The sequence below is a fragment of the Hevea brasiliensis genome, chromosome 2, assembly GCF_030052815.1.
Source record: "Hevea brasiliensis isolate MT/VB/25A 57/8 chromosome 2, ASM3005281v1, whole genome shotgun sequence".
NCBI lineage: Eukaryota > Viridiplantae > Streptophyta > Magnoliopsida > Malpighiales > Euphorbiaceae > Hevea > Hevea brasiliensis.
In genome coordinates, this window is record NC_079494.1 from 62,928,189 (window position 1) to 62,954,402 (window position 26,214).

At 34.6% G+C, this 26,214-nt stretch overlaps 1 protein-coding gene and 1 pseudogene across 1 annotated transcript; one reads left to right on the forward strand and one right to left on the reverse strand.

Moving 5' to 3' along the window:
- Positions 1-21,361: 21,361 nt before the first annotated feature.
- On the reverse strand, positions 21,362-25,944 carry LOC131177910 (uncharacterized). Its single transcript, XM_058143086.1, has 2 exons — positions 25,879-25,944; positions 21,362-22,081 (listed from the first exon to the last, which is right to left on the reverse strand). Exons 1-2 carry the CDS (start codon positions 25,942-25,944, stop codon positions 21,362-21,364), a joined length of 786 nt encoding a protein of 261 aa, XP_057999069.1.
- Positions 23,179-23,273, forward strand: LOC131178229 (small nucleolar RNA R71; annotated as a pseudogene).
- Positions 25,945-26,214: the final 270 nt, after the last annotated feature.

Genomic DNA, 26,214 nt, shown 5'->3' on the forward strand with positions numbered 1-26,214 from the left:
CATCACATGCCATCACTAACAAGTTTAGAATAATTAAAACCATCAAATTATCACTATCCCCATGGCTGCCAAAATTAGGGTTTCCATTTAATCATGGCATTCTTTTACTTTCAAGGAATTTCAACCTAATTTGACATGTTTACAACACTTAGAGAAAGAAAGAAGCTTAGGTAGTGCACAAACCTTACTAGGAGATTTTTCCAAGCTTTAAACTTCACTCTTCCTTTAATTTCTTAGCTTTCTAAGGCTTCTTCAAGGTGTAGGAGCAATTTTTAGTGAAGGGAAATGTCACACCCTACCCCTCTGTAAGACATAACATGATCCCGTAGTATACCTAATGAATTACCAACTTCGTCTACTGATAACCCATTAAATACACTACAAGGGATTTTAAAACTTTTCCTCCTTCTTTTTATAGTGGTGAGCACTATTGACAGGTGTTCAAAATTTTCTTTTACTAAAGTGAAACCAAATAACACATTTGAAGAATTAATAATTTGTGTAAAAATTTTGGCAGAGTGCCATCTGTATTTTGAATAAAACAATTTTTTAAAATCCTGTAAAAAATACTTCCAATATTTTGTTCAATCCCCAAACTCCAATATCTGGTCAACACAACAAGTTTCTCAACATTTGTCAACCCAAATCACCAATAATTTTCCTGTGTTTTCAAAACCTGAGATAAAAAAATATATCACCATATTTTTACAAGGAAAAACAATTTACAATTTTTGTTTACAACTTTAATGTACAATTTTAATGTATAATTTTAATTTATAATTTTAATTTAAAACTGCTCAAAACCAAGAACAATATAAACATACAGTGAACATACATTACAATACAAAATACAAAATATAGTATACTCAATATACCCGATGAACTCTCAAAATGTGGTACAAGCAGCCTACTCTGCTGCTCTGTCCGTCTGTCTATCTGCGATAGCAATGAAAAAGCTATCGCTGAGTAAAATTTACTCAGTGGTACACAATAACAATTTAAAATGCTGTATATAAAACTTTTATTGACAATTTACAATTCCAAAAATTCACAATTTTTCAAAGCTCATATAACACAAATTTGATCAAACAATTGAATAACACAGTGTTGCCAATCAATAACACAATTTGATCAAATAACTAAGTAACACAGTTTTGCCAGTCAATAACACAATTTGATCAAATAACTGAGTAACATAGTTTTGCTAATCAATAGCACAATTTAGGCCATGACACAAATTTTTTTGAACATGCCGTATTGTACACCACGACAAGGCACACTCACCCCACTAATTGAAATCAATGAGGGAGGAAGCTAGCTAGATAATGAGTACTCATCCACACTCACCTCAGACTGGAAAGTCAAAGGGGGAGGAATATAATCATACTCACCCCATAAATGGAGGAGGAACATAGTAACATTATCGTGCCAAGTGTGAATCAAAACAATTCCAAATCACAATATTTCATACAAACCACAAATCACATTTTATCTCAAAATTTCCATTTGTAAAGTAGGCAACACAATATTTTCCAAATAATATTCCCAAAGCCAAAACAATTAAAAACTATTTATAACTCATTTCTCCAGATAAATTTTCTAGTAAAAGCAGTGAATATAAAAAGTATTGTGCACAGACCTGGTTTGAGTCGCCTCTAGGCCTTGACTCAGTGTTCCTTATGCTTCTCAATATCCTTTTCAACTGAAACACACAATTCTAAGTGTTTCAGTACTCAACGAATTTGTTTCTAACAATAAAATCTAATATTTAAATTTTCTTGGTACTATTCCCTTCAATTCATTTCATTGGTCAACCTATAATGTTGACCCTTGATAAACTCTAAGTGAGTCAATTCTAATGTTACCAATATGTCACATTTTATAGCCCTTTAGTGTTGGTATATGTCACCAATTTCATTTCCAAGTGTATTGCATTTTATTGCAATTTACCGGATTTCGATGTACTATTTTGACCTAGCCGGATGACCTAGTTCCCTCGGTTTTTGGGTTTTGGTCCAAACTAAAAACTTGTAGGTCTATTTCTTATTGCACGTGGGGAAAAATTTCAGGTCATTCTGAGTTGTGTAGACCAAGATATGGTCAATTTACCAATGTTGGACAGAATGCACCAAAATGGTAACTTTAGGTCATTTTTAGGTCACTTTTGGTTCGGCCAGTTTTGGTACCTGAACTTGTGCAAGCTATTTGGCTTGGTTCTGGCCATTTTTGGGCTTTGGTGTCTTCATAAGAATTGTAGATATATGTCTAAACTATTCATGGTAAAAATTTCAGGTTAATTGGACCTGTTTTGAGTAAGTTATGGTAAAAAAAACTAACTGCTGCTCAAATGGTCAATTTTCAGGCTTTTAAGTCACTAATCCGGATTTGGTTATTTTTCAAGTCACCTTCTAGGCAGAATTTAGGTAACATTTCTGCATGAAAGTTGGCCTATTTGGTGTCTAGTTTCACCCTCCATTGGCCTCATACCAATTGGGTTCACAGTTTGGTACTTATGACCTAATTTAAATGCTGCCATCAGTATACAACCTGCACAAAACAGTTACACTTCCAATTTGATATTCCTTCTCCTCCTCATTACTTCAATATTCAATCAATGGCACTTCCATATTTATATTGTACACAATTCCAGCAAGCATATTGGGCAGAAAACTCAAGTGCTCAATATGTCACACCTTACCCCTCTGTAAGGCATAACATGATCCCGTAGAATACTTAATGAACTACCGAACTTCACCTACCGATAACTCATTAAGTACCCTACAAGGGATTTTAAAACAATTTTCTTATATTTTGGAAGTGGTGAGCATTTTGGTAGGAATTAAAAACCATTTATTCAAAGTTTAAATACTAGTAAAAATTTTAGTCCATTTTAATTTTGCCGCAAATTTTATAAAAATTTTGACAGAGTTCCGTTTGTAATTAGAGAAAACAGTTCTTCAAACACCTGCGAAAAACATTTCCAAAAATTTTTCACAACTCCCAACCTCCAATAAACCTCAAATCAACTCAATTCAATTCACTTCAAAATAAATCCACAATTAAATCAAAATTTATCATCTCAAAATATTTAATAATATTATTCACATGGCATAAGGTATGAAATTCACAAGTACAATTATGAATTTACATAAGGAAATCCAAAAAAAAAAAGTAATATTATTACAATTTATTTACAACTGCTCAACTTACATTGATACATACAACATTATTATATTTACATCAAAATTAACTACAAGGGTATAAAATAATACCCATAGAAAAAGACCAGAGTAGTCCTCGATTTAATAGCAGCTCACTCTGCTGCTTTCTCCTTGCTCTTATCTGCGACAGCAAAATAAGCTATCGCTGAGTATAAAAATACTCAGTGGTGCACAATAAAAATTTGAAATACAATACATGAATCATTCATTGCCAAAACACAATTTAAATATTTCTTAGTCACATTTCACAATTATCAAAACTCAGAATAACATAATTTAGTCAAATAATTTAATAAACACAGTGTTGCCAAAATCATACACAACTTAAGCCATCGCACAAAATTTTCAATCAATGCCGTGTTGTACATCACGACAAAGCAATCTACAACCCCATTAATCGAAATCAATGAGGGAGGTGGCTAGCTAGCTAATGAGTACTCATCCGATCTCAACCTCAACTGGCAAGCCAGAGAGGGAGGAAAATAAACGATCTCAACCCCATAAATGGAGGAGGAATAATGTGATATTGTCATGCTAAGTGTGAACATAAAATCAATTCAAAATAATTTATGCAAATAATTTATTGGAATTCTGGTAAATTTTTAAAGTCATATTCACAATCATAAATGGCAACACAATTCATAATTAACTCAAAAAAAATCAAAATTTCAAGAATCATATATTTAAACAACAATTACTGTGCACAAACTTGACGTGAGTTGCCTCTAGGCCTTGACTCAGTCTCTCCGAGCCTCCAAGTCTTTTTCAGCTGAAACACACAGTTTCATAGTGTTTTAGTACCATAACTTAACATAAGTCCAAAAATAAATTTAACTTCACTTTTACCTGGCTTTAATGTGCTAAATTCAACGTTCTCGAAGTTTTTGTGTTTTGGGTTACTATTCACTACACTATTCAAGTCAAATTGTTGACTCTTTAAGGCTTAATAGGTATGGGAACTCCAACTTCACCCACATACCACATTTTGGTCATTAAATTTGTTGGTTTTGGTCATTTTCTCAAAGCTTAAGTCCTTTTGGCAAAATTGTCAAATTTTCATTTTTGGTGTCCCTAATTGCACTGTTCCATTGGTCAATCTACTGTTAGAATTTGACAAAACTTCCTTCATAGAAAATGTTCCTTAGTGTCTTAAGTTTATTCTCATTTTTGGATCACCCCAATTGGAGTTTTGTAGCTCAAGTTATGGCCATTGGAACCAGGGCTGCCGGATTGGAAACAACCCAGATTTTCTGGGCAAATTTTGGTGCTGGCAGATTTGGGTCACCAAATTGGGGTGGCCAAATGGCTTGGTTGCTGGCAGAATTTGGACTTGTGTTCTTCATGAAAGTTTTAGGTCTATATCTAATCTAACCTCTGGTAAAAGTTCAGGTCATTTTGACCTGTCTAACTCGAGTTATGACCAAATGAACAAATACTGTTCATTTGGTCAATTTGTACAGTGGCAGACTGCACTTATCCAACTTTGGTCAATTTGTTCACTAGGTTTTGGTCACTTTTTTAGCATGGTTCCTAAATGAAAGTTGTGTCATTTTATGTCTAATTTCATCCCCAATTGATGCCATATCAATTGGACTTGTAAAATTTCATTTTTGGTCCTTCAAAGTTGACTTGGTCATGCTGCTACAACCTCCGAATTTAGCTTCAATTCCAACAATTCAAACACAACTCATTTGGTCACAATTGACCATTTTTCACTTCCCAATAGGTCAAAAACATCATTTACTCATTTCTCCAAATTTGTACCTCAAAACCCTAGGTCTCAAACCCTAATCACACTAATTAATTGCAATTAACTAATTTCAAAGCTCTCAACCATAATCATTCAACTAATGGAGGTCCATAAACTCATTTAAATCCATCAAACCATGCAAATTATATCCCTTCTTCAAGCTGGCCGAAATTTCAATTTGGTTCTCCCCACCAATTTTTTTAATTTTAAGTTTATTTACAAGCTCTAGATGCCATACATACACTAATTAAACTAAAATTTTGAAGTTTGCAATACTAACCTTGCTTGGAGGATTTTTTGGCTTCCCTTTCTTCAAGTATTTCTTCTTCTTTTTACTCTCTAATGCTTTCTCAACATGTAAGGAGAAATTTTTGTGTTGAGACTTTGTGAATTTATGGGTTAGGGTAGGGAAATTCAAGCTTTTATTCCCTTAACAATGCTGGAATATGGTGAAGGAGTGGGGAGAGAGGAATGGAACGGCAAAGGGAAGAAAGAAGACTCTAGATTTTTTTTTTCTTTTCTTTTCTTTATTTATTTTGTCATATGGAAGACCAAAAATCCCATTTAATTATTTTATTAATTATACCTTTTATGGCATCATGCATGATGTCATCACCTTTTTACTTTTTCATTTTCCTCTTTTTTTTTTATATTTTTCTATTAATTCTTTAGTTTAATTCTCGATCCCGAAATTTTCTTTTCTCCGATTTTATTTGACAGTTAGGTCAGGAGTCAGCTCTCGGGGTCAATTAACCAAATTGCCCCTCACCAGTTCATCCTGGTTTGCAAATAATTCCATATTTCTTCTGGCTCCCTGACCTAATTATTTGACTGGCTTAACAGTTCTTTTTCGTGATTTTCTCTTTTCCACTGTGTTCATAAGGGTCCTAAGGACCGCAGCGTCATATTTTACGGTTCGAAATTTGAGTTTAAATCGACTTCGCAGTCGTTCCCGAGGAGGTCACCCATCGCTGTGACTCTCGGCTCGTTTAACTTCTTATATTTCGTTTTTCTTATTTATACTTAACTAATTGGCAATTACTAATTATTTGTATTTATGGCTTCTCTAGTTGTCTTAAGTGTGGTTCTAATCCCCTTAACTGTCCGGACCGACACCGATCACCGGAACAGTGAAATATACCAGGCTATACAAATAGGGGTGTTACACAATGCACACAATTCACCATTCAAGCTCAACATTCACTTCCTCCAAAATTCAACATATCTCATTATTAATATTACACATACACTTCAATATACTCATACTTCAATATCACTTACACATGCTGCCCACAATTTAACACTATCATATTTAATTAATAAACTTCATATTCACACACAAATTCATGATATTATAGGCTGCCAAACATGGCAGTTTGCCAAAGCATCAAGGTCCCATTTCAAACCCTTAATTCAAGCACTAACATGCATATACTTGGACATTAACCTGCTACAACTTTTATTTGAGTCAATCAACCTTAATTCCAATCCAATACATATAAGAATAAGTCACTAACCCTGCATTTCCATGGCTGCCAAAATTAAGGTTCACCAATACTCATCATTTCCTCAATTTTTCATAGCAATTCAACTTACCCAAAGCTCACACAAGGATTATTGAAGGAAAATGGAAAGATTAAGCACTAACCTCAACTTGAGCTCGACAAATCCTTGAAATTTCCTCTCCTTTTTGCTGCCTATAGGTTGCCCATGGTGTAAGGATCATTTTTCATGAAGGAAGCTTGAAGAAATAATGGCTTGATCATGGAGAACTTGAGCTCATGCATGAGACGGCCATAGTGAATTTGGGAGGATTTCATTTCGGCCATGGATGAAAGCTTGAAGAAAATGAGATGGTTTAGTGGAACAATCTATCCCAATTACTTATATAGGTGGCTCAAGATGAGAGTTAGTGGAGCACTTAGGAATAATTTAATGGTTATTTATTTAAAGTTTTCAATTTTTGTAATTTGGCCACCACACTTTTACTATTTACATAATGTATCTCCTTTTAATTTTTCATGACATTTTCAAAGTGTAATATCATTTATTTTTAATGGACAGTTTGGTCAAAAGGCAACTCGGGATGTCAAATGATCACAATGCCCCTATTCGGATTGCATTCCCGATTTTTCGGTAATACCGAGTTTTGTCATTTTCTCGATTTCTTGTTGTTCTTTGTACTAATTAATTAATTAATTTTTCTTTAATATTTCTAATGAAATTTATACTTCAATAGATGTTTATTTAAGTCTAAAAATATTTTCCAAGGTTCCTTGCGGTCCAGGGCTAGTCGACGGTCCATACTGCAATTACCCGGTGCGGTCACCCATCGCTATGGTTTTCAGCTCATTTAAGTTGGTTGCATTTCATTGCCATTATTTTTCCTTTGTTTTCTTGTATTTCATTATTTTATGTCTCCTCACTAACTTTTAAATGTAGTTCTAGGCATTCTAGCTATCCGGACCGGCACTGGTCACCGGAACAGTAGAACGCACTATCGAACATAGGGGTGTTACAATTCTCCCACCCCCCCCCCCCCCGTCCCCTTAAAATAAATTTCGTCTCGAAATTTTACCTAATAGCCATCTTACAGTAGTCATACATTTGTTTTCTCCTTTCTATATGATCGTATAATCTTCTTTCCTTTGAATTTGTATAGGACATTTAACAATCTAATACAACATTTAATTTGTTCGTATAACACCAATCTTCTCTTACTATTGTTCTGTCTAATATTTCGGTTCATGTTTCCTTATTGAATGACCTTTGAGGTCATGTTAGAATTATTTATCTAATCATGGGTCCTTCGACTATTCTAGTCAACAATCTTACTCACATTCGTAACATTTCTTTGTTATATCTGAACCAACTGTTCAAATTTTTACTTCCACAACTCTTCTTATTGATTAATATTCTATAACTTACTTTCTTTTGTACTAATCTATAACTTTTCAATATTTTAACTTTTGAGTTTTAAATCCCTAAGTAGGATTTCCAAACTCATTTCCAACAATAAAATTTGTTCTGGCATAACTATACCAAAACAGATGCCGTTGGCAACTATTCTCATCTTGGTGTGCTATCGAGTAGTACATAGCTCTACACAATAATCTTAAGTCAGTACTGTAATCTACAACTTACAGTACAAACATCAAGAACATTGCGTAGTTACTACGATACATTCTAATAGATCAAACTTTCCTATCTTTTATCTTTTTCGAATTCACTAATATCCAAAACTTATTCTGATTACAATATCCACTGAAAATTACTAACTGTAACATCTTTGCCCTCATCTAGAGTAATTCCATTACTATAACTTACTTTTAGGTGACTAACAAATTTTTTTTATATGAGGGACAGCAGGAAGGCAAACAATATTGGCACTAACATAAAAGTATGCAGACCCCATGTCAAACAATACATATATATATTAATTACTAATTTAGAGAGTACCAGCAATGATGTCAAAAGTCTCAGCCTCTTCCCTCTGTTGTATAGTGTATACTCTAGCTCAAGCATCACCTTGTTCTGGCTGATTCATAGTACTCTGACTTCTAGGTGCACTACCCCTACCTCTACCTCTGCCTCTACCTCTACTAACTGATAGTGAACTCTTTGGGGTAGAAACTTGGGTTGATCCCTTTAGTGTAGTAAATGATCCAGAACGGTGTGGATTTATACAATTCCTAGCAAAATGACCAGTCTCTCCATAATTAAAACATGCTTCTATGGCTCTATAACATAACCCACTATGTGGTTTACCACAAGTTTCACAAAGTCGATCTGACAGCTCATTTCTGGGTCTTTACTGAGTTTGTTGATCCGATCGGAATGGTTTCTGTCCAGAAGATCTATCTCTACCTGATTCACGTGAGCTAGATCCTCCAAAGTGCTTTCTCTTTCCTAACCCACTATCAGGAACTTGATCAGTAGTCTTTCTAATTTTCTCTTTTTCTTCTGTACCCTTTTTAACTGTTTCTTCATTCTCAATTCTTTCTAGTTCCAGGGCTTGCGATATTAACTCTGAGAAATTTTGGTGTTGGAACCCCACAACTTGCATTCTTAGACTAGGCCTTAACATAGTCTTAAAACGTTTACATCTGTCTCTAGGAGTGGTAAGCAGGCTTCCTGCATAATGACTCAATCGAGAGAAGTTTCTCTCATATTCTGCCACTGTTTTGTTCCTTTGTTTCAGACTTAAGAACTCCTGTAGCTTCTGGTCCACATAGGCATATGGGATATATTTTTGTCTGAACTCTCTGAGAAAGTTGTCCCATGTCAGCACTAGGGTTCCACCAAACTATAGGGAATGGTTTTCCACCAGTCATATGCATCTCCCTGTAGAAGTGAGACTGAGTATTCAAACTTCAGCTCATAGGTGTAGTTTAGTTTCTTGAACACCCTATCCATTCTTTCTAACCATTGTTTTGCCTCTAGAGGATCTACTGTCCCATTGAACTCAATAGCCCCATATTTAATCAACTTGTCATACTGCCTAGCTGAAGGCTGTGGTTGTACTACTGGTGTCTGCAGTGGGGCTCGAGTGGGCATGTTACTAGCCATCTGTTGAAACATCGTACCCATCTGTTGAGCAAATTGAGTTGGGAACTATGGTATTGAGGGAACTAGTGCAGCTGATCCACTCACACTGTGAAGGGCTGGGGCTTCCCCTTGTACCTCAGTCTCTATCGATTGATCGACTAAATGATCACCCTCTTCCATAGTCAATTCGAGGATCTTAGACCTCCTGAACAAAAAATATAAGAAGATTTCCTCCTGTTAGTGCATATTTATAATGCAATGTACTGTATGTATCAAACCATGACATTGAGCAGTTGTACTATGAAGAAAGAATATTCAAATTACAGGTGAAAAAAAAATTTAACAACTAGCTCTGATACCACTAAAACATGTCACACCCTACCCCTCCGTAAGGCATAACATGATCCCATAGTATACCTAATGAATTACTAACTTCGTCTACTGATAACCCATTAAATACACTACAAGGGATTTTAAAACTTTTCTTACTTTTTTTTATAGTGGTGAGCACTATTGACAGGTGTTAAAAATTTTCTTTTACTAAAGTGAAACCAAATAACACATTTGAAGAATTAATAATTTTTGTAAAAATTTTGGCAGAGTGCCATCTGTATTTTGAATAAAACAGTTCTTCAAAAAACCTATAAAAAGCACTTCCAATATTTTTGAAGAACTATTTTATTCAATATAAAAAGCACTTCCAATATTTTGTTCAATCCCTAAACTCCAATATCTGGTCAACACAACAAGTTTCTAAACATTTGTCAACCCAATTCCACAATAATTTTCCTGTGCTTTCAAAACCTGAGATAAAAAAAATATATCACCATATTTTTACAAGGCAAAACAATTTACAATTTTAGTTTACAACTTTAATGTACAATTTTAATGTATAATTTTAATTTACAATTTTAATTTATAACTGCTCAAAACCAAGAACAATATATACATACAGTGAACATATATTATAATACAAAATGCAAAATATGGTATACTCAATATACCCGATGAACTCTCAAAATGTGGTACAAGCAGCCTACTCTGCTGCTCTATCCGTCTGTCTAGCTACGACAACAATGAAAAAGCTATCGCTGAGTAACATTTACTCAGTGGTGCACAATAATAATTTAAAATGTTGTATATAAAACTTTTATTGATAATTTACAATTCAAACAATTCACAATTTTTCAAAGCTCATATAACACAAATTTGATCAAACAATTGAATAACACAGTGTTGCCAATCAATAACACAATTTGATCAAATAACTGAGTAACACAGTTTTGCCAATCAATAAGACAATTTAATCAAATAACTGAGCAACACAGTTTTGTCAATCAATAACACAATTTGATCAAATAACTGAGTAACATTGTTTTGCCAATCAATAACACAATTTAGGCCATGATACAAATTTTTTCGAATATGCCGTGTTGTACACCACGATAAGGCACACTCACCCCACTAATCGAAATCAGTGAGGGAGAAGCTAACTAGATAATGAGTACTCATCCACAGTCACTTCAGACTGGCAAGTTAAAGAGGGAGGAGTATAATCATACTCACCCCATAAATGGAGGAGGAACATAGTAACATTGTCATGCCAAGTGTGAATCAAAACAATTCCAAATCACAATATTTCATACAAACCACAAATCACATTTTATCTCAAAATTTCCATTTGTAAAGTAGTCAACACAATATTTTCCAAATAATATTCCCAAAGCCAAAACAATTTAAAACTATTTATAACTCATTTCTCCTAATAAATTTTCTAGTAAAAGCAGTGAATATAAAAAGTATTGTGCACAGACCTGGTTTGAGTCGCCTCTAGGCCTTGACTCAGTGTTCCTTATGCTTCTCAATATCCTTTTCAACTGAAACACACAATTCAAAGTGTTTCCGTACTCAATGAATTTGTTTCTAACAATAAAATCTAATATTCAAATTTTCTTGGTACTATTCCCTTCAATTCATTTCATTAGTCAACCTATAATGTTGACCCTTGATGCACTCTAAGTGAGTAAATTCTAATGTTACCAATATGTCACATTTTATAGCCCTTTAGTGTTGGTATATGTCACCAATTTCATTTCAAAGTGTATTGCATTTTATTGCAATTTACAGGATTTCGGTGTACTATTTTGACCTAGCCAAACGACCTAGGTCCCTCGGTGCAAATTAAAAACTTGTAGGTCTATGTCTTATTATACGTAGGGCAAAATTTTAGGTCATTCTGAGTTGTGTAGACCAAGATATGGTCAATTTACTAATGCTAGACAGAATGCACCAAAATGGTAACTTTAGGTCATTTTTAGGTCACTTTTGGTTCGGCCAGTTTTGGTACCTGAACTTGTGCAAGCTATTTGGCTTGGTTCTAGCCATTTCTGGCTTTGGCGTCTTCATAAGAATTTTAGATATATGTCTAAACTATTCATAGGAAAAATTTCAGGTCAATTGGACCTATTTTGAGTAAGTTATGGTCAAAACACTAACTGCTGCTCAAATGATCAATTTTCAGGCTTTCAAGTCAGTAATCCGGATTTGGTCATTTTTCAAGTCACCTTCTACGCAGAATTTAGGTAACATTTCTACATGAAATTTGGCCTATTTGGTGTCTAGTTTCACCCTCCATTGGCCTTATACCAATTGGATTCACAGTTTGATACTTACGACCAAATTTAGGTACTGCCATCAATACACAACCTGCACAAAACACTTACACTTCCAATTTGATATTCCTTCTCCTCCTCATTACTTCAATATTCAATCAATGGCACTTCCATATATATATTGTACAAAATTCTAGCAAGCATATTAGGCAGAAAACTCAAGTGCTCAATGCACACAATTCACCATTCAAGCTCAACATTCACTTCCATCAAAATTCAACATATCTCAATATCAATATTACACATACACTTCAATATACTCATACTTCAATATCACTTACACATGCTACCCACAATTTAACACTATCATATTTCATTAATAAACTTCATATTCACACACAAATTCGTGATATTATAGGCTGCCAAATATGGCAGTTTGCCAAAGCATCAAGGTCCCATTTCAAACCCTTAATTCAAGCACTAATATGCACATACTTGGACATTAACCTACTACAACTTTTATTTGAGTTAATCAACCTTAATTCCAATCCAATACATATAAGAATAAGTCACTAACCTTGCATTTCCATGGTTGCCAAAATTAAGGTTCACCAATACTCATCATTTCCTCAATTTTTCTTAGCAATTCAACTTACCCAAAGCTCAGCACAAGGATTATTGAAGGAAAATGGAAAGATTAAGCACTAACCTGAACTTGAGCTTGACAAATCCTTGAAATTTCCTCTCCTTTTGGCTGCCTATAGGTTGCCCATGGTGTAAGGATCATTTTTCATGAAGGAAGCTTGAAGAAATAATGGCTTGATCATGGAGAACTTGAGCTCATGCATGAAATGGCCAAGGTGAATTTGGGAGGATTTCATTTCAGCCATGGATGAAAACTTGAAGAAAATGAGATGGTTTAGTGGAACAATCTGTCCCAATTACTTATATAGGTGGCTCAAGATGAGAGTTAGTGGAGCACTTAGGAATAATTTAATGATTATTTATTTAAAGTTTTCAATTTTTGTAATTTGGCCACCACACTTTCACTATTTACATAATGTATCTCCTTTTAATTTTTCATGACATTTTCAAAGTGTAATATCATTTACTTTTAATGAAAATTTAGGCCAAAAAGCAACTCGGAGTGTCAAATAATCACAATGCCCCCATTCGGGTTGCATTCCCAATTTTTTGGTAATACCGAGTTTTGTCGTTTTTTCGATTTCTCGTTCTTCTTTGTACTAATTAATTAATTAATTTTTCTTTAATATTTCTAATGATATTTATACTTCAATAGATATTCATTTAAGTCTTAAAAATATTTTTTAAGGTTCCCCGCAGTCCAGGGCTAGTCAATGGTCCACGCCGCAACTTCCCGGTGTGATCACCCATCGCTATGGTTTTCGGCTCGTTTAACTTGGTTACATTTCATTGCTATTATTTTTCCTTTGTTTTTTTTTTTTGTATTTTATTTTCTTGTAGTTTATTATTTTATGTCTCTTCACTAACTTTTAAATGTAGATCTAGGCATTCTAGCTGTCCGGATCGGCATTGATTACCAGAACAATAGAATGCACTACCGAACATAGGGGTGTTATAGGAAATATGGATTTTGGTGTGAAAAAGGGAGGGAAATCAAGCAAGCAAGGATGAAAATGGAGAAAGACCACTATTAAAGTGGTTCAGCCATGTTGGTTCTTCAAGGAAGAAGATGAGTTTTAGTTCCTTAAATTAATTTGTCTCTATTATATATATGTTTGTCTAATTTCAATTGGTCAAAATTTTAATTACATCATCCTTGTGTCATGCTTATGTAATAAATAGTATTTAAATTTCATTTTCTTTCTTATCTTCTCTACTAATTTCCATTACACAAATTCAAAATTTTTAATTTATTTTTAAGGTTTTATTCTCTCTTTTTGATTGACATTTAGGTCAAAATTCAACACTAAGGGTGAAATGACCAAAATGCCCTTCGTTGTGTTCATCGAGTTGTAATTGTTTTTACCGATTGGCTTTATTTCCTTGCATTCCTTTGACATTTTTATTGTCATCAAAACCCCATAAATCCTTCAATTTAGTCCCGTATAATTATTCCATAGGGTTACTCACGTGTCTGGGATTGACAATTGTCTTCACAGTCGCTTCCCGTTAGGGTTACCCATCGTCGGAGCCTCGGCTCATTTAACCTATTTACACTTCATTTCTTTTATTTTTCATTAATTTTATTTAGTCTTTATTCAGTCAATTTATGTCTCCTCACTCTAGTTTATGTGTAGTTCCAGACATCCTGGCTATCCAAATAGACATTAGTCATCGGAACAGTGGAATGCTCGGACTACATAAAGTGAGGGCATTACAGGTGGCATGATTTTCCATAAACCAAGTGATAGGGTGTTGTTCCAATGGTATTTTTATATGCACTACGGTATGCCAACAGTGCATGTAACACCCCTCCCCCGTCTACAATGTAGCTGAGCATGGTATGCCACATTCGGTGGTAATTTTTTTTTCCTGTCATGTCCATTGTTAATTTTATTTAAACTTTGTAGAAAATATGTGGTAATATTTTTTTTATCACAATTTATCTCTATGGAAACCCGAGCAGAGCCTTTTCTGTTTTATTGGCATCTGGTGGGTTCCAATAGTTACCTGTCAAAAACAAGTTCATCTCATATCTGTTCTATTCATCTTGTCATATAACATATCATATCATATCTGTTCATTCAATTTCAAGAAAATAATATTTTTCATTCATTCATTCATAGGGAAATTATACACAAAAGTTAATAAGCTTATTTTATAGTCTCAAAAATATCAATACAATTTATTACATCATCAACTATAATTACATGAACAAAAATACTAGTCTATACATAGGCCCTACCAAAATATTATAACTGATGAGGTGATTCTGGACTCTGGACTGTAGCAGATCTGGACAATTGTAATCAGAGTGCTGCTATAGCGGCTGCTGTGCCTATTCTCCAGTACCTACGCGATAGAAAATCCAACAAGTTAAGCAAATTGCTTAGTGGTGCATAATTTTAAAGAATAATAACTGAATAATTAAATGTAATAGCTCTATGTAGAATTTTGCACTTCTAGGTCAATTATATATTTTATTGCACTTTGGGAATAATTTACTTATCAGGATCTTATTTGTGCATATATTTCATTTTTAGTCTCCTTAAACTCATATCAGTGAAATTGTCATCAATTCTAAGACATTTATAAATTTTCTACACTTTGGGAACATTTATATTTAACAGTATCTTTTTTGTTCATTTCTTATATAGTCTAAGTCATTTATGACTTTTCGATACTTTGGAACTAAATTAATTATTAGTATCTTATCCATTCATTGATTTCATTCTCAGTCTTTTAAAATTATATCAATGCCCAAGTAACCTATAACAGACTATAATGCTAGATACATGGGAGTATAGTGGTTAGACAGCCATATGTCTATCTAGTATACATCTGTCATATCAGGCACAAGGCCAGTGGACAAGCATAAAACCTGTAGATCAATGATTATCCATATAGGCTTATTCATATGGGCTTATTCATGTAGGCTTATCCATGTAGGCTTATTCATGTAGGCCTATCTATGTTGGCTTATTAATGTAGGCAGTACTGCTATCTATATTCCCTACTTGGTATACCAATCGATCCAACTATATATATATGCCTAGGTTTACTGTGGGCAATTAAGCATTAATAATTATTTATCTAAATTTTCATGTTCATGTATTGTGGGAAAGTGGGTCACACATTTCTGTTTCATGTAATTTAGTGTATAGTGATAACAGATTTAACATGTAGTGACTTATTAGGGATAAGTCAATAAGTTATTTCAAGAACCTTTCTTTAGGTTCAGCTTTACTGTCTTGTCTTTGCATATCAAATTGAGCAATTTGTGGCTACTATTTGGCCACACTTCCTTAACGGAAGTTGTTCCTCTCTGTCTTGTCTTTATTTTCCTTTTTGAATCATGTCATTTGGATTTTTATAACTCAAGTTATGGTCAAATTACCATAACTAGGTCAATTTTGAATTTTGGTTCCCTTACTAGGCAGTTTTGATAATATACATTTCCAATTTTATTTGAGTAGGTTGCTGCCATATTTAAGTCTACTATTCTCCATAGAATATGTTGCCCTATGTCTTATGGTCACTCAAAATTTTTAATGGTGATTTTTCAAGTCTTGTAAAATTATTTATAGTTAAATTATTGACCTGGACTCAAGTGTCTTGTAGTAACAGGATTTCAATTAGGTTAGTAGCTTTAACCTAATATTTAAGCTTCTTACATTCATAAGTTGAAGAAAATATCTAAAACAAAGTTGAAGGTCTATTTCTTAGCTTTCCAGAATGGTATGGCTCATTTCAATTGAAAATTTCTAGTGGGAGATATGCTTAAGACACTATTCTAGAGTTAATGGTCATTTATACCATTTTCAGAATTTGTATGCCAATTTAATCAAGTTAATTGACCTAGTTCCTTTAATTTTTGGGTTTTTGTCAAAATACCATTATTATAGGCCAATGTCTTATTGAAATTTTGGCACTAGTTTCAGGGCATTTGGAGTTCTATGGACCAAGTTATGGTCTCTTTACCAAAACTGATTAGTTTGGATAGACAAAGGCAATTCTGGGCAATTTTCATTCTGGACAGTTTTGATAACCCAAATTGTGCAAGCAATTTGACTTAGTTAATGGCATTTCTGGGCTTTGTGTTCTGTATAAAAGTTATAGCTCTATGTCTAAGCTTTCCAATGTTACAAATTTCAGGTCATTTGGACCTGTCTACAGTGAGATATGACCAAATGAATAGACAACTGTTCATTTGGTCAAAATTCTGGGTTTACATTTTGACAAATCCGGATTCGGTCAGATTTTATGTTACTTTTTAGGCAGAATTTTGGCAATGTATCTCCATGAAAATTGGTCCATTTTAGGTCTAATCTTACCTCCAATTGGCCTCATACCAGTTGGGATCACACATTTTCACTTATAGCTTAAAACATACACTGCCATCAATAAGCACTCAACCTGTAAGGAAATTACACTCCCAATATTCATTTCTCCATCTCCCAAACTTTAAATTTGCATTCATGGCACTTCTATTATTATCAAGCATCTCAATACAATCAATTTCCAGTAGTTTACACAAGTCTTTAATAGTCAATTCAAAACCCTAGTTCAATTGGTTAAAATCAACACCACACACATAAACAACAATATGCTAGCATATGTAACTTCAACTATCAATATCTAATTCGCTTCCACATATCTATGAACACCATTAATCGCCATTTAATTCATGAAATTACCCATCTCTTAAGTGCCTCAAGGCTGCCAAATTGGGCGCTCTCATAATTTGTTTAAAGCCCTAATTCAAATGGTCAAAGTCAATAATATATATGCAAGTAAATTTTAATACTTCTAATCACCTTACTCAATATCACTAATCACCCTTTTTCATGTACAATTTAATCAATATCCATGCTTATCAAGGCTACCCAAAATTCAACAATTACACAAGCCTTACCAAATTCAGGTAATTACACACAAAGTCTCTAAATTAAAATCAAAACCCTAACTCAATTTGTCAAACCTCAAACTTACAATGAAATAACTTTTTAAAATATATAATTACTTTAATCCATATCACAAATCATCACTTACATACATGAATTAACCAAATTCTCATGGAAATCAAGGCTGCCCAAAATGAGGCAATTAAACAAGTCTTCAATAATTATTTCAAACCCCAATTCAAATTATTCAACCTCAAACTTATACATACCATTGAATTCTAATACATGTAACTACTTAATCAACCTCACTAATCATCAATTACATGTAAGAATCTATCAAACTCCTAAGCTTTTCATGGCTGTCGAATTCATAGCTCCCTAAATACTCATCAATTTCCTCAATTTTTCTTAGCAAATCAACTCATCCAAAGCTCTAAACAAGAATTAATGAAGGAAAATGGGAAGATTAAGCACTAACTTTTTCTTGAGCTTGTTAAAACCTTGGAATTTCTTCTCCCTTTTGCTGCCTATAGTCTTTCCAGGAAGTAAGGATCACTTTTAATGAAAGAATTTATGAAGATCATGGAATGAAAGTGGTGAATTGGAGCTTGCATGTGGGACGTCCATGGAGGTCTTGAGAGAAACCAATTCGGCCATGAATGGAAGCTTGAAGAAGATGAAGTTTTTGAGTTAGTGGATGGCTTGTCTCTTATGCTTTTATGCCCCACTAACTTAGGTTTAATTAATTTAATAATCAAAGTTTTTATTATTTCAAATTATACCCCTCATTTTTCCTTAATTGCATTTCACATGTACTTTCATTTTTTCATGAGATTTTTAAAATTTAACACTACTCATTTTTAATGGACATTTAGGTCAAAAGTCAACTCTAGGTATCAAATGACCAAAATGCCCCTCTTCAGGTAGTAGTCCCACTTTTTCAGTACTACCGATCAAATCCCTGATCCACCGATTCCTTTAATTTTTGTGTTCATCAGTATCGATTAACTAAATTTTCTTTGATATTTTCAATGTCATTTGTACTTTAATAAACCTTTAATTCGGTCTCAAAAATTATTTCCTAGGGTTCCCTGCGGTCCTAGGGTCAGCAATTGTATTCGCCGTAACTTCCCAGTGCAGTCACCCATCGCTATGGTTCCAGCTCATTTAACCTAGTTGCATTTCCTTTCTTTTATTTTCTCTTAATTTTTATTTTATTTTCTTATCATGTATCCTATCATTTTATGTCTCCTCACTATCATTTAAGTGTAGTTCCAGACATCGTAGCTGTCCGGACATACATTAGTCATTAAAACAATAGAATGTATGGACTACCTACGGTGAGGGCGTTACAGTGCATCATCTAATTTCATAGACCAATCCTTTCTTGAGCAATTAACTATTTTCTAAAGGATGTATTTCAGTTCCCTATTTGAAACTTCTACTTGACCACTGGTTTGAGGATGGTAAGGTGTTGCCACTTTGTGAATCATTCTATATTTTTTTCAATAGTGTTTCAAATTGTTGATTGCAGAAGTGACTTCCTCCATCACCGATTATTGCCCGTGGTGTGCCAAATCTTGTGAAGATGTTCTTCTTAAGGAATTTTGTGACCACTCTGGCATCATTTGTTGGTGTGGCTATTGCTTCTACCCATTTTGACACATATTCAACACCAACTAGAATATACTTATTTCTGCATGAAGATGGGAATGGACCCATGAAGTCTATTTCCCACACATCAAATAGTTCTATTTCAAGTATACCGTGTAATGGTATTTCATTCCTTCTTGAGATGTTCCCTATTCTTTGGCATTGATCACAAGTCAGCACGAAGGATCTCACATTCTTAAATAGATTTGGCCAGTAAAACCCTGCTTACAAAATCTTGGCTGCTATTTTTGTGGTGCTAAAATGTCCTCCATATGATGATGAATGGCAGTGCTGCGAAATGCTAATAATTGCTCATCAAGGAGAATGCTAATAATTCCAAACAAAGTCAGCATACCATGGAGCTTGAGAGAATGCTAATAATTGCTCATAAGGGAATGAGTCATCGATTAGCAAATCGTCAATGTCCCCTATGTCTTGCTATTTCAGTATTGAGATGTGGTTAGCTACCACATTTTCGGATCCCTTTTTATCCTTGATTTCAAGGTCAAATTCTTGTAAGAGTAAGATCCATCGAATTAACCTTGGCTTTGCTTCCTTCTTGTTTAAAAAGTATCGGATGGCATTATGGTCTGTGTATACGATGACTTTTGATCCGAGTAGGTAGGATCTGAAATTTTTATTTGCAAACACCATTGTTAAGAATTCCTTTTCCGTGGTAGCATAGTTGATTTGTGCATCGTTCAGTGTTTTGCTGGCATAGTAAATGGCATGGAGCTTTTTATCCTTCCTTTGTCTGAGTACTGCTCCAACTGCATAGTCACTTGCATCGCACATCACCTCAAATGTCAGCTCCCAATCAAGTGGTTGCACAATTGGTGCTGAAATTAAAGCTTCTTTGATCCTGTTGAAAGAAACAAAGTAATTTTCATCAAAATCAAAGGGAAATCTTGACTTAACAAATTAGTCAGTGGCTTAGCTATTTTGGAAAAATCTTATATAAATCTTTTGTAGAAGCTTGCATATCCCAAAAAGCTTCGCACACCCTTGACTGATGTTGCATCTTTTTAATAATTTCAAATCTTGCCTTGTCAACTTCAATTCCTTTTTTTGATACTAGGTGCCCAAGAACTACACCTTCCATTACCATGAAGTGATATTTTTCCTAATTTAGAACTACGTTTGATTCTTCACATCTTTGCAACACTTTAGATAAATTAGCTAGGCATTCATCAAAAGTAGTTCTATAAACAAAAAAATCATCCATAAAAATTTTCATAATATTTTTAATATAATAAAAAAATTAGCCATCATGCATTTTTGAAAAGTAGTAGGGGCATTACAAAGACCAAAATGCATTCTTCTATATGCAAAGGTTCCATGAGGGCATGTGAATGTGGTCTTTTCTTGGTCTCCTGGGTGAATAGGAATTTGGAAAAATCTTGAATATCCATCTAGATAACAAAAGTACGAATGTTTCACTAGCCTTTCTAACATTTGATTTATGAAAGGGAGAGGAAAATGATCTTTTCTGGTGGTACTATTCAATTTCCTATAATTTATGCACATGCACCAACCAGTGACTACACTAGTAGGGATTAATTCATTCTTTTTTACTTTGAATAACAATTGTCCCACCCTTCTTAGGCACTACATGCACTGGACTAACCCATTTACTATCAAAAATTGGGTATATAATACCTGTATCTAATAGTTTTAGAACTTCCTTCTTAACTACTTCTTTCATGTTTGGCTTAAGTCTCCCTTGATGTTCAATACTGAATTTACTGTTTTCCTCTATAGGTACACTATGCATGCAAATTGAAGGACTAATCCCTTTCAAGTCTTCCATTTTATACCCTATAGCCTTGCTATGGGTCCTAAGTACCCTTAATAATTTTTCCTCTTCTACATTAGATAGGTCGGCATTGATAATAACAAGATATTTAGAATTTGAGTCCAAGAATGCATACCTTAGTGTGGAGGGGAGAAGTTTCAGTACTACCTATTTGGTATCTTCCTGTGACTTGCTTTTGGGTTGTTCCTCCTTTAGCTCTTCCATTGGAAGGCTTAAGGTAAGGGCAGGGATAGGCTAGCTTCTAAAGATTGTGCACAAGTTGCAATTTTTGTGTTTTCATTATCTGCTATGTGGCTGTGCATTATATATGCCTCAGGAGGATCTTCGGGATGTCTTTTGTGAAATTCCTCTTCAACTAGCTTATTAATTATGTCAACCATTAAGCATTCATCAGGTTCAAGTTTGTGCTTTATCGCTCTGAATAGGTTGAATTCCACTTCTTCATCTCCTACCTTGAGAGTTAACCGCTCATTCTTAACATCTATGATAGCTCCGGTGGTTGCCAAGAAAGGTCTTCTCAGGATGATAGGAATTTGGATATCCTCTTCCATCTCCAGGACAACAAAATCAACAGGAATGAAGAATTTTCCTAGCTTGATGGGGATGTTTTCTAGGATGCCAATCAAGTACTTGAGAGACTGATCAGCCAATTGCAGTGAAATTATTGTGGGTTTGAGCTCTCTTACATCCAACTTTTGACATATTGATAGAGGCATCAAACTCACACTTGCACCTAGATCATAGAGTGCATTATCTATATTCATGTTTCTAATAAAACAAGGTATGGAGAAGCTTCTTGGATCCTTAAGCTTTAGTGGTAGCTTGTTTTGCAATGTGGCACTACATTCCTCTGTAAGAGCAACAGTTTTATAGTTTTCCAACCTTCTTTTCTTTAAAAGAATTTCTTTAAGGAACTTAGCGTAGGATGGCATCTGAGAAAGTGCTTATGTGAAGAGAATGTTAATGTAGAGTTTGTGAAAAACTTCTAAAAACTTTCCAAATTGCTTATCCAATTTAGCCTTCTGGAATTTCTGGGGAAAAGGTAAAGGAGGTTGATATGGCTCTGGTAACTTCTTTTTCTTCTTTGTTTCCTCTTTCTGTTCCTTTTTAGCTTCTTCCTCCTTCTCCTCTATTTGGTTATTAGATTCATCAGAGGTTTTCTCAATTGATTTTTCCTCTGATTATTGTTTTTCTAATGTCTTGCCGCTCCTTAAGGTAACTGCCTTACAGTGTTCTTTGGGGTTCATCTCTAGTTGACTTGGCAATTTGCCAGCAGCCTTGCTTGAAGAATTGCCTGCTGAGCAATTTTGATTTCAAGCATCTTATTGTGGGTGGCTAGTTGGTCCATTTTGGAAGCTAATTGCTTTATCATTTCATTCTGCTATTATTAGGCTGCTAAGAAGCCTTCCATCATGGATTCTATAGTCAACTTTGGTTCAGGTTATTGAGGTTGAGGGAGTGGTGGCTATTGCTACATCAGGTTTTATCCTCTATTCTGAAAACCTGGGGGTGCTGGTGGTCTGCACCCTTGCTATTTGTTTATGGGTTGATTTTGTGAGTTGGACCATAAGAAGTTAGGGTGGCTTCTCCATCCAGGGTTGGAAGTGTTTGAATATGGATTGTTAAGCTGTCTTTAGTTGAAGTTTCTTCCATTATTCACATAGTTTAGCTGTTCTATAGGGGCTTCATTGAAGTTGTTACATTCTGAAGTCATACACCCTCCTCTATAGCTGTCAGAGTGTTGGTTGCTCATCCCTATAGCATTGGCTTGCATTATGTCAAGCCTTTTGGTAAGCTGGTCAAACTGAGCATTTATCATGCTTAGGGCATCCAATTCCATGATTATACTATTCTTCTTATATCTCCCCTTTCATTTAACCACTCAGTTGTGATAAGCGACCCTTTCCAGAAGTTCAAGGGCTTCTCCTACTGTTTTCTCCATCAGCTCTCTTCCGCAGTTGAATCTACTATGCTCCTTGTAGAGGGCAATAACCCATTATAGAAATTTTGAACTAGGAGCCAATCTTCTATGCCATGGTGTGGACATTCCCTCTATAAGTCTTTATATCTCTTCCATGTGTCATAGAGTGATTCACCTTCCTTTTGCGTAAAGGTGTTGAGTTTAACCCTCAATTTTGTAGTCTTCACAGGTGGGAAATCCTTGCTAGAAAAGCTTGCTAGAGGTCTTCCTAAGTATTGAATACTCTAGCTGGTTTAGAGAGTAACCACTTCCTTGCTTTTTCTCAAAGGGAGAATGGGAATGCTCTGAGTCTTATTGCTTGATCAGAGACTCCATTCATCTTGAATGTATCACATAGGGCAAGAAAGTAGTGGAGGTGGCAGTGTGGATCTTCTGTAGGTGAACCTCTAAATTGAGTCTGTTGAATCATCTGGAGCCATGCCGGTTTGAGTTCAAAATTATTGGCCTCCACTGTAGGTCTTGTAATGCTGGGCTGGAGTTCTTGGACCGATAGGGCTCCATAGTCCTTCAAAGGTCTTAGCCTGTTGTCATTGTTGACTATGACTGGAGTTTTTAAAATTCCTTGATCTAGTTCTTGGTGTCTCCTTTATCTCCCGATGGTTGTTAGAGTCCTATCTATCTCGAGATCCAAGTCTAAAACTTCTTCTTCTGATTTTGTTCTGGTTATGTACCAAACCAAAATACTTGAGAGAAAATAAAAGAATACAAATGAATTAAGTAAATCTAAATAGTGATAGTAAATGCCTAAATCAGCTAAATTACCTATTGTCTAATATTACTAGAAATAAAGTCCCCGGCAACAGTGCAAAAAACTTATTTACTGGTTTTTGCAACCCCGCAAGTGCACGGATCGCTAACAATTAATAAAGTAGTGAGTAGAGTATCATTCCATGAGGAATTTAATTAGCAAGTACTAAACTACACAGCAATCATGACTGTCTAGGCTACTGAATATAATGGGAGAGCGAATCTAATTTATTTTGAGTGCTAGAACAATGAACTTAAAATGAAATAATTTGTCAAAATAATTATAAAATTAACATTTCACACTTTAACCTTATTATGGATTCAATCTTATCTATTCATTGGATTGAGAATTGTTGCTTTGATGGAAATTAATCCTAAGGTATCCTAGGTCCTCTTTCAAGGAACCTAAGGTGTATTTCAACTAGAGCTAAACCCTACTTTTGTTGGTGATTAGTCCTAATAAAAACCCTTTAAGATCTATGATTAATTTATGGAATTCCATGAAGGATTTCAGCCTATCTTTAGATTCGATTTCCTAAGTTTAATACTCCAATTTTCCAATATCCACCTTCGCCTTTTAGTTCTTCAATTAGTATCTTATATCATGTCTAAGTGGGTATCGGTACATAGCATGCATTAAGAATACAGAACATTAAATCAAAGAATAAAACTCAAATTCAATAGATAAAACTCAATATTTGTCCATAATAATGATTACAAGAATTACTCACCTAATTCCAGAATAAAGAAACTACTCACTCATGGTGAGTCTAACAAACATAACAAAAGTAAAACAAAAGAACATAAAAATAGCCTAAAAAAATAGAACAAAAGAACCAAAGAGAATTATCTGCAGCTTTGAACTTATGGAACTTCAACTGAGGACTCCCCTTAGATGCTAATACACTGTTCTTCAAGATGGCTCGGAGAGAATGATGAATATATATGTATACGAGGATGTGTGTATGAAGATTGGGATCTCTTTCTCTATTTTCTGCTGCTTCTATTTATATTCAATGTCGTAGGGTTAAGTTTTTAGAGTCCTAAAGGTATCAGAAGTCTGTTCTGAGTGTAAAAACTTGGGTTGTAATCAAATCAGGAGTTGTCAGCTGATACACGGCCCGTGTGTCACTACACGGCCCAGGGCCGTGTAAATTACTGGAACTTAAAGGTTGCATCTCGTATTTGGGCAGAAGGTTACACGGGTCTTGGCTAATTACATGGGTCCAATTACACGGCTCATGTTCTGTTATTCTTCTGGAAATTCTTCAAGCTTTGCCAAGCAGAATCTTACACGGGTCTCCACAGGTTACACAGGTCGTGGTACACGGCCCGTGTACTGTGTCTCCTCTCAACTTCATTGGTTTTCTCTAGGCAGTAAGTTACACAGGTCTATGGTATGTTTACAAGACCCGTGTAAAGTGTATTAGCAATAATGCTCTTCTTCTTGAGTTTTTTCAAGCTTCCTTCTTTACTCCTATGCTTTGGAACTCCCTCAAAACACTTGAAAATATGTAGAAAACATAGAATTTAGTGCAAAGTAATGAGATTTATAAAAGTTAATGAATTTGATGATTATGCATGAAATTACCTATCTAAATGCTATGAAATGCTATATAAATGTACTTAAAAATATCTATATAATACAAGTGTATCAATAACCCCACTCAAATTTTCACCCCAAACTTTATTAAAAATAAAACTAATTTTATTTTAATTTTTAGAGACCCGATCACAATTCTCTCACCCAAAGAGACCCAAACTCACATTTTTCTCTCACTCAATTAAAATTAAAATAATTTTGTCTCACCTTAACCATTTTTCTCTCTCTTAAAACTACCCAAAATCTCTCTCTCTCTCTCTCTCTCTCTCTCACAAACACACACATTCGATCAAACACAAGCTCACAACACCAGTTCCCATCTTTTTCATCCAAACACCATCTAGTAACTCTTCCTCTCATTATAATCTCACAATCTCATATAACCCAAATCAACTCACCTTCACAAACCCACCCATATCCATAACCACCACCATCAGTGGTGACCAAGAAGGCCCATCGTCCATCATTGACGGTAAAGGGAGAGGGCACAAGGGTTGTGAGTGCAAGGAAAGGAGGAGGGAGAGAGAGGCACGCTGAAAGGAAGAAAAGAAAGAAGAAGAAAGAAAAAAGAAAAAGAAGAAGAAAAGAGAAGAAGAAGGGAAAGGTAGGGCGGTGGAAGGAAGAAGGAGGGAAAGGGAAAGAATAAAGAAGAAAGAAAAAGAAAGGAAAAGGAAGGAAAGGAAAAGCGAAGAAAGGAAGGAAAGAAATCAGGTTTGTCTCTTTGATTTTTTGTT

Excerpts from the sequence above, each read along its gene's own strand:
- LOC131177910 (XM_058143086.1), bottom strand. The coding sequence starts at position 25,944 with ATGGACGATGGGCCTTCTTGGTCACCACTGATGGTGGTGGTTATGGAT. Across the intron at positions 22,082-25,878 it reads ATATGGGTGGGTTTGTGAAG|ATGCCATCCTACGCTAAGTT; the intron begins GTGAGTTGATTT and ends GCACTTTCTCAG.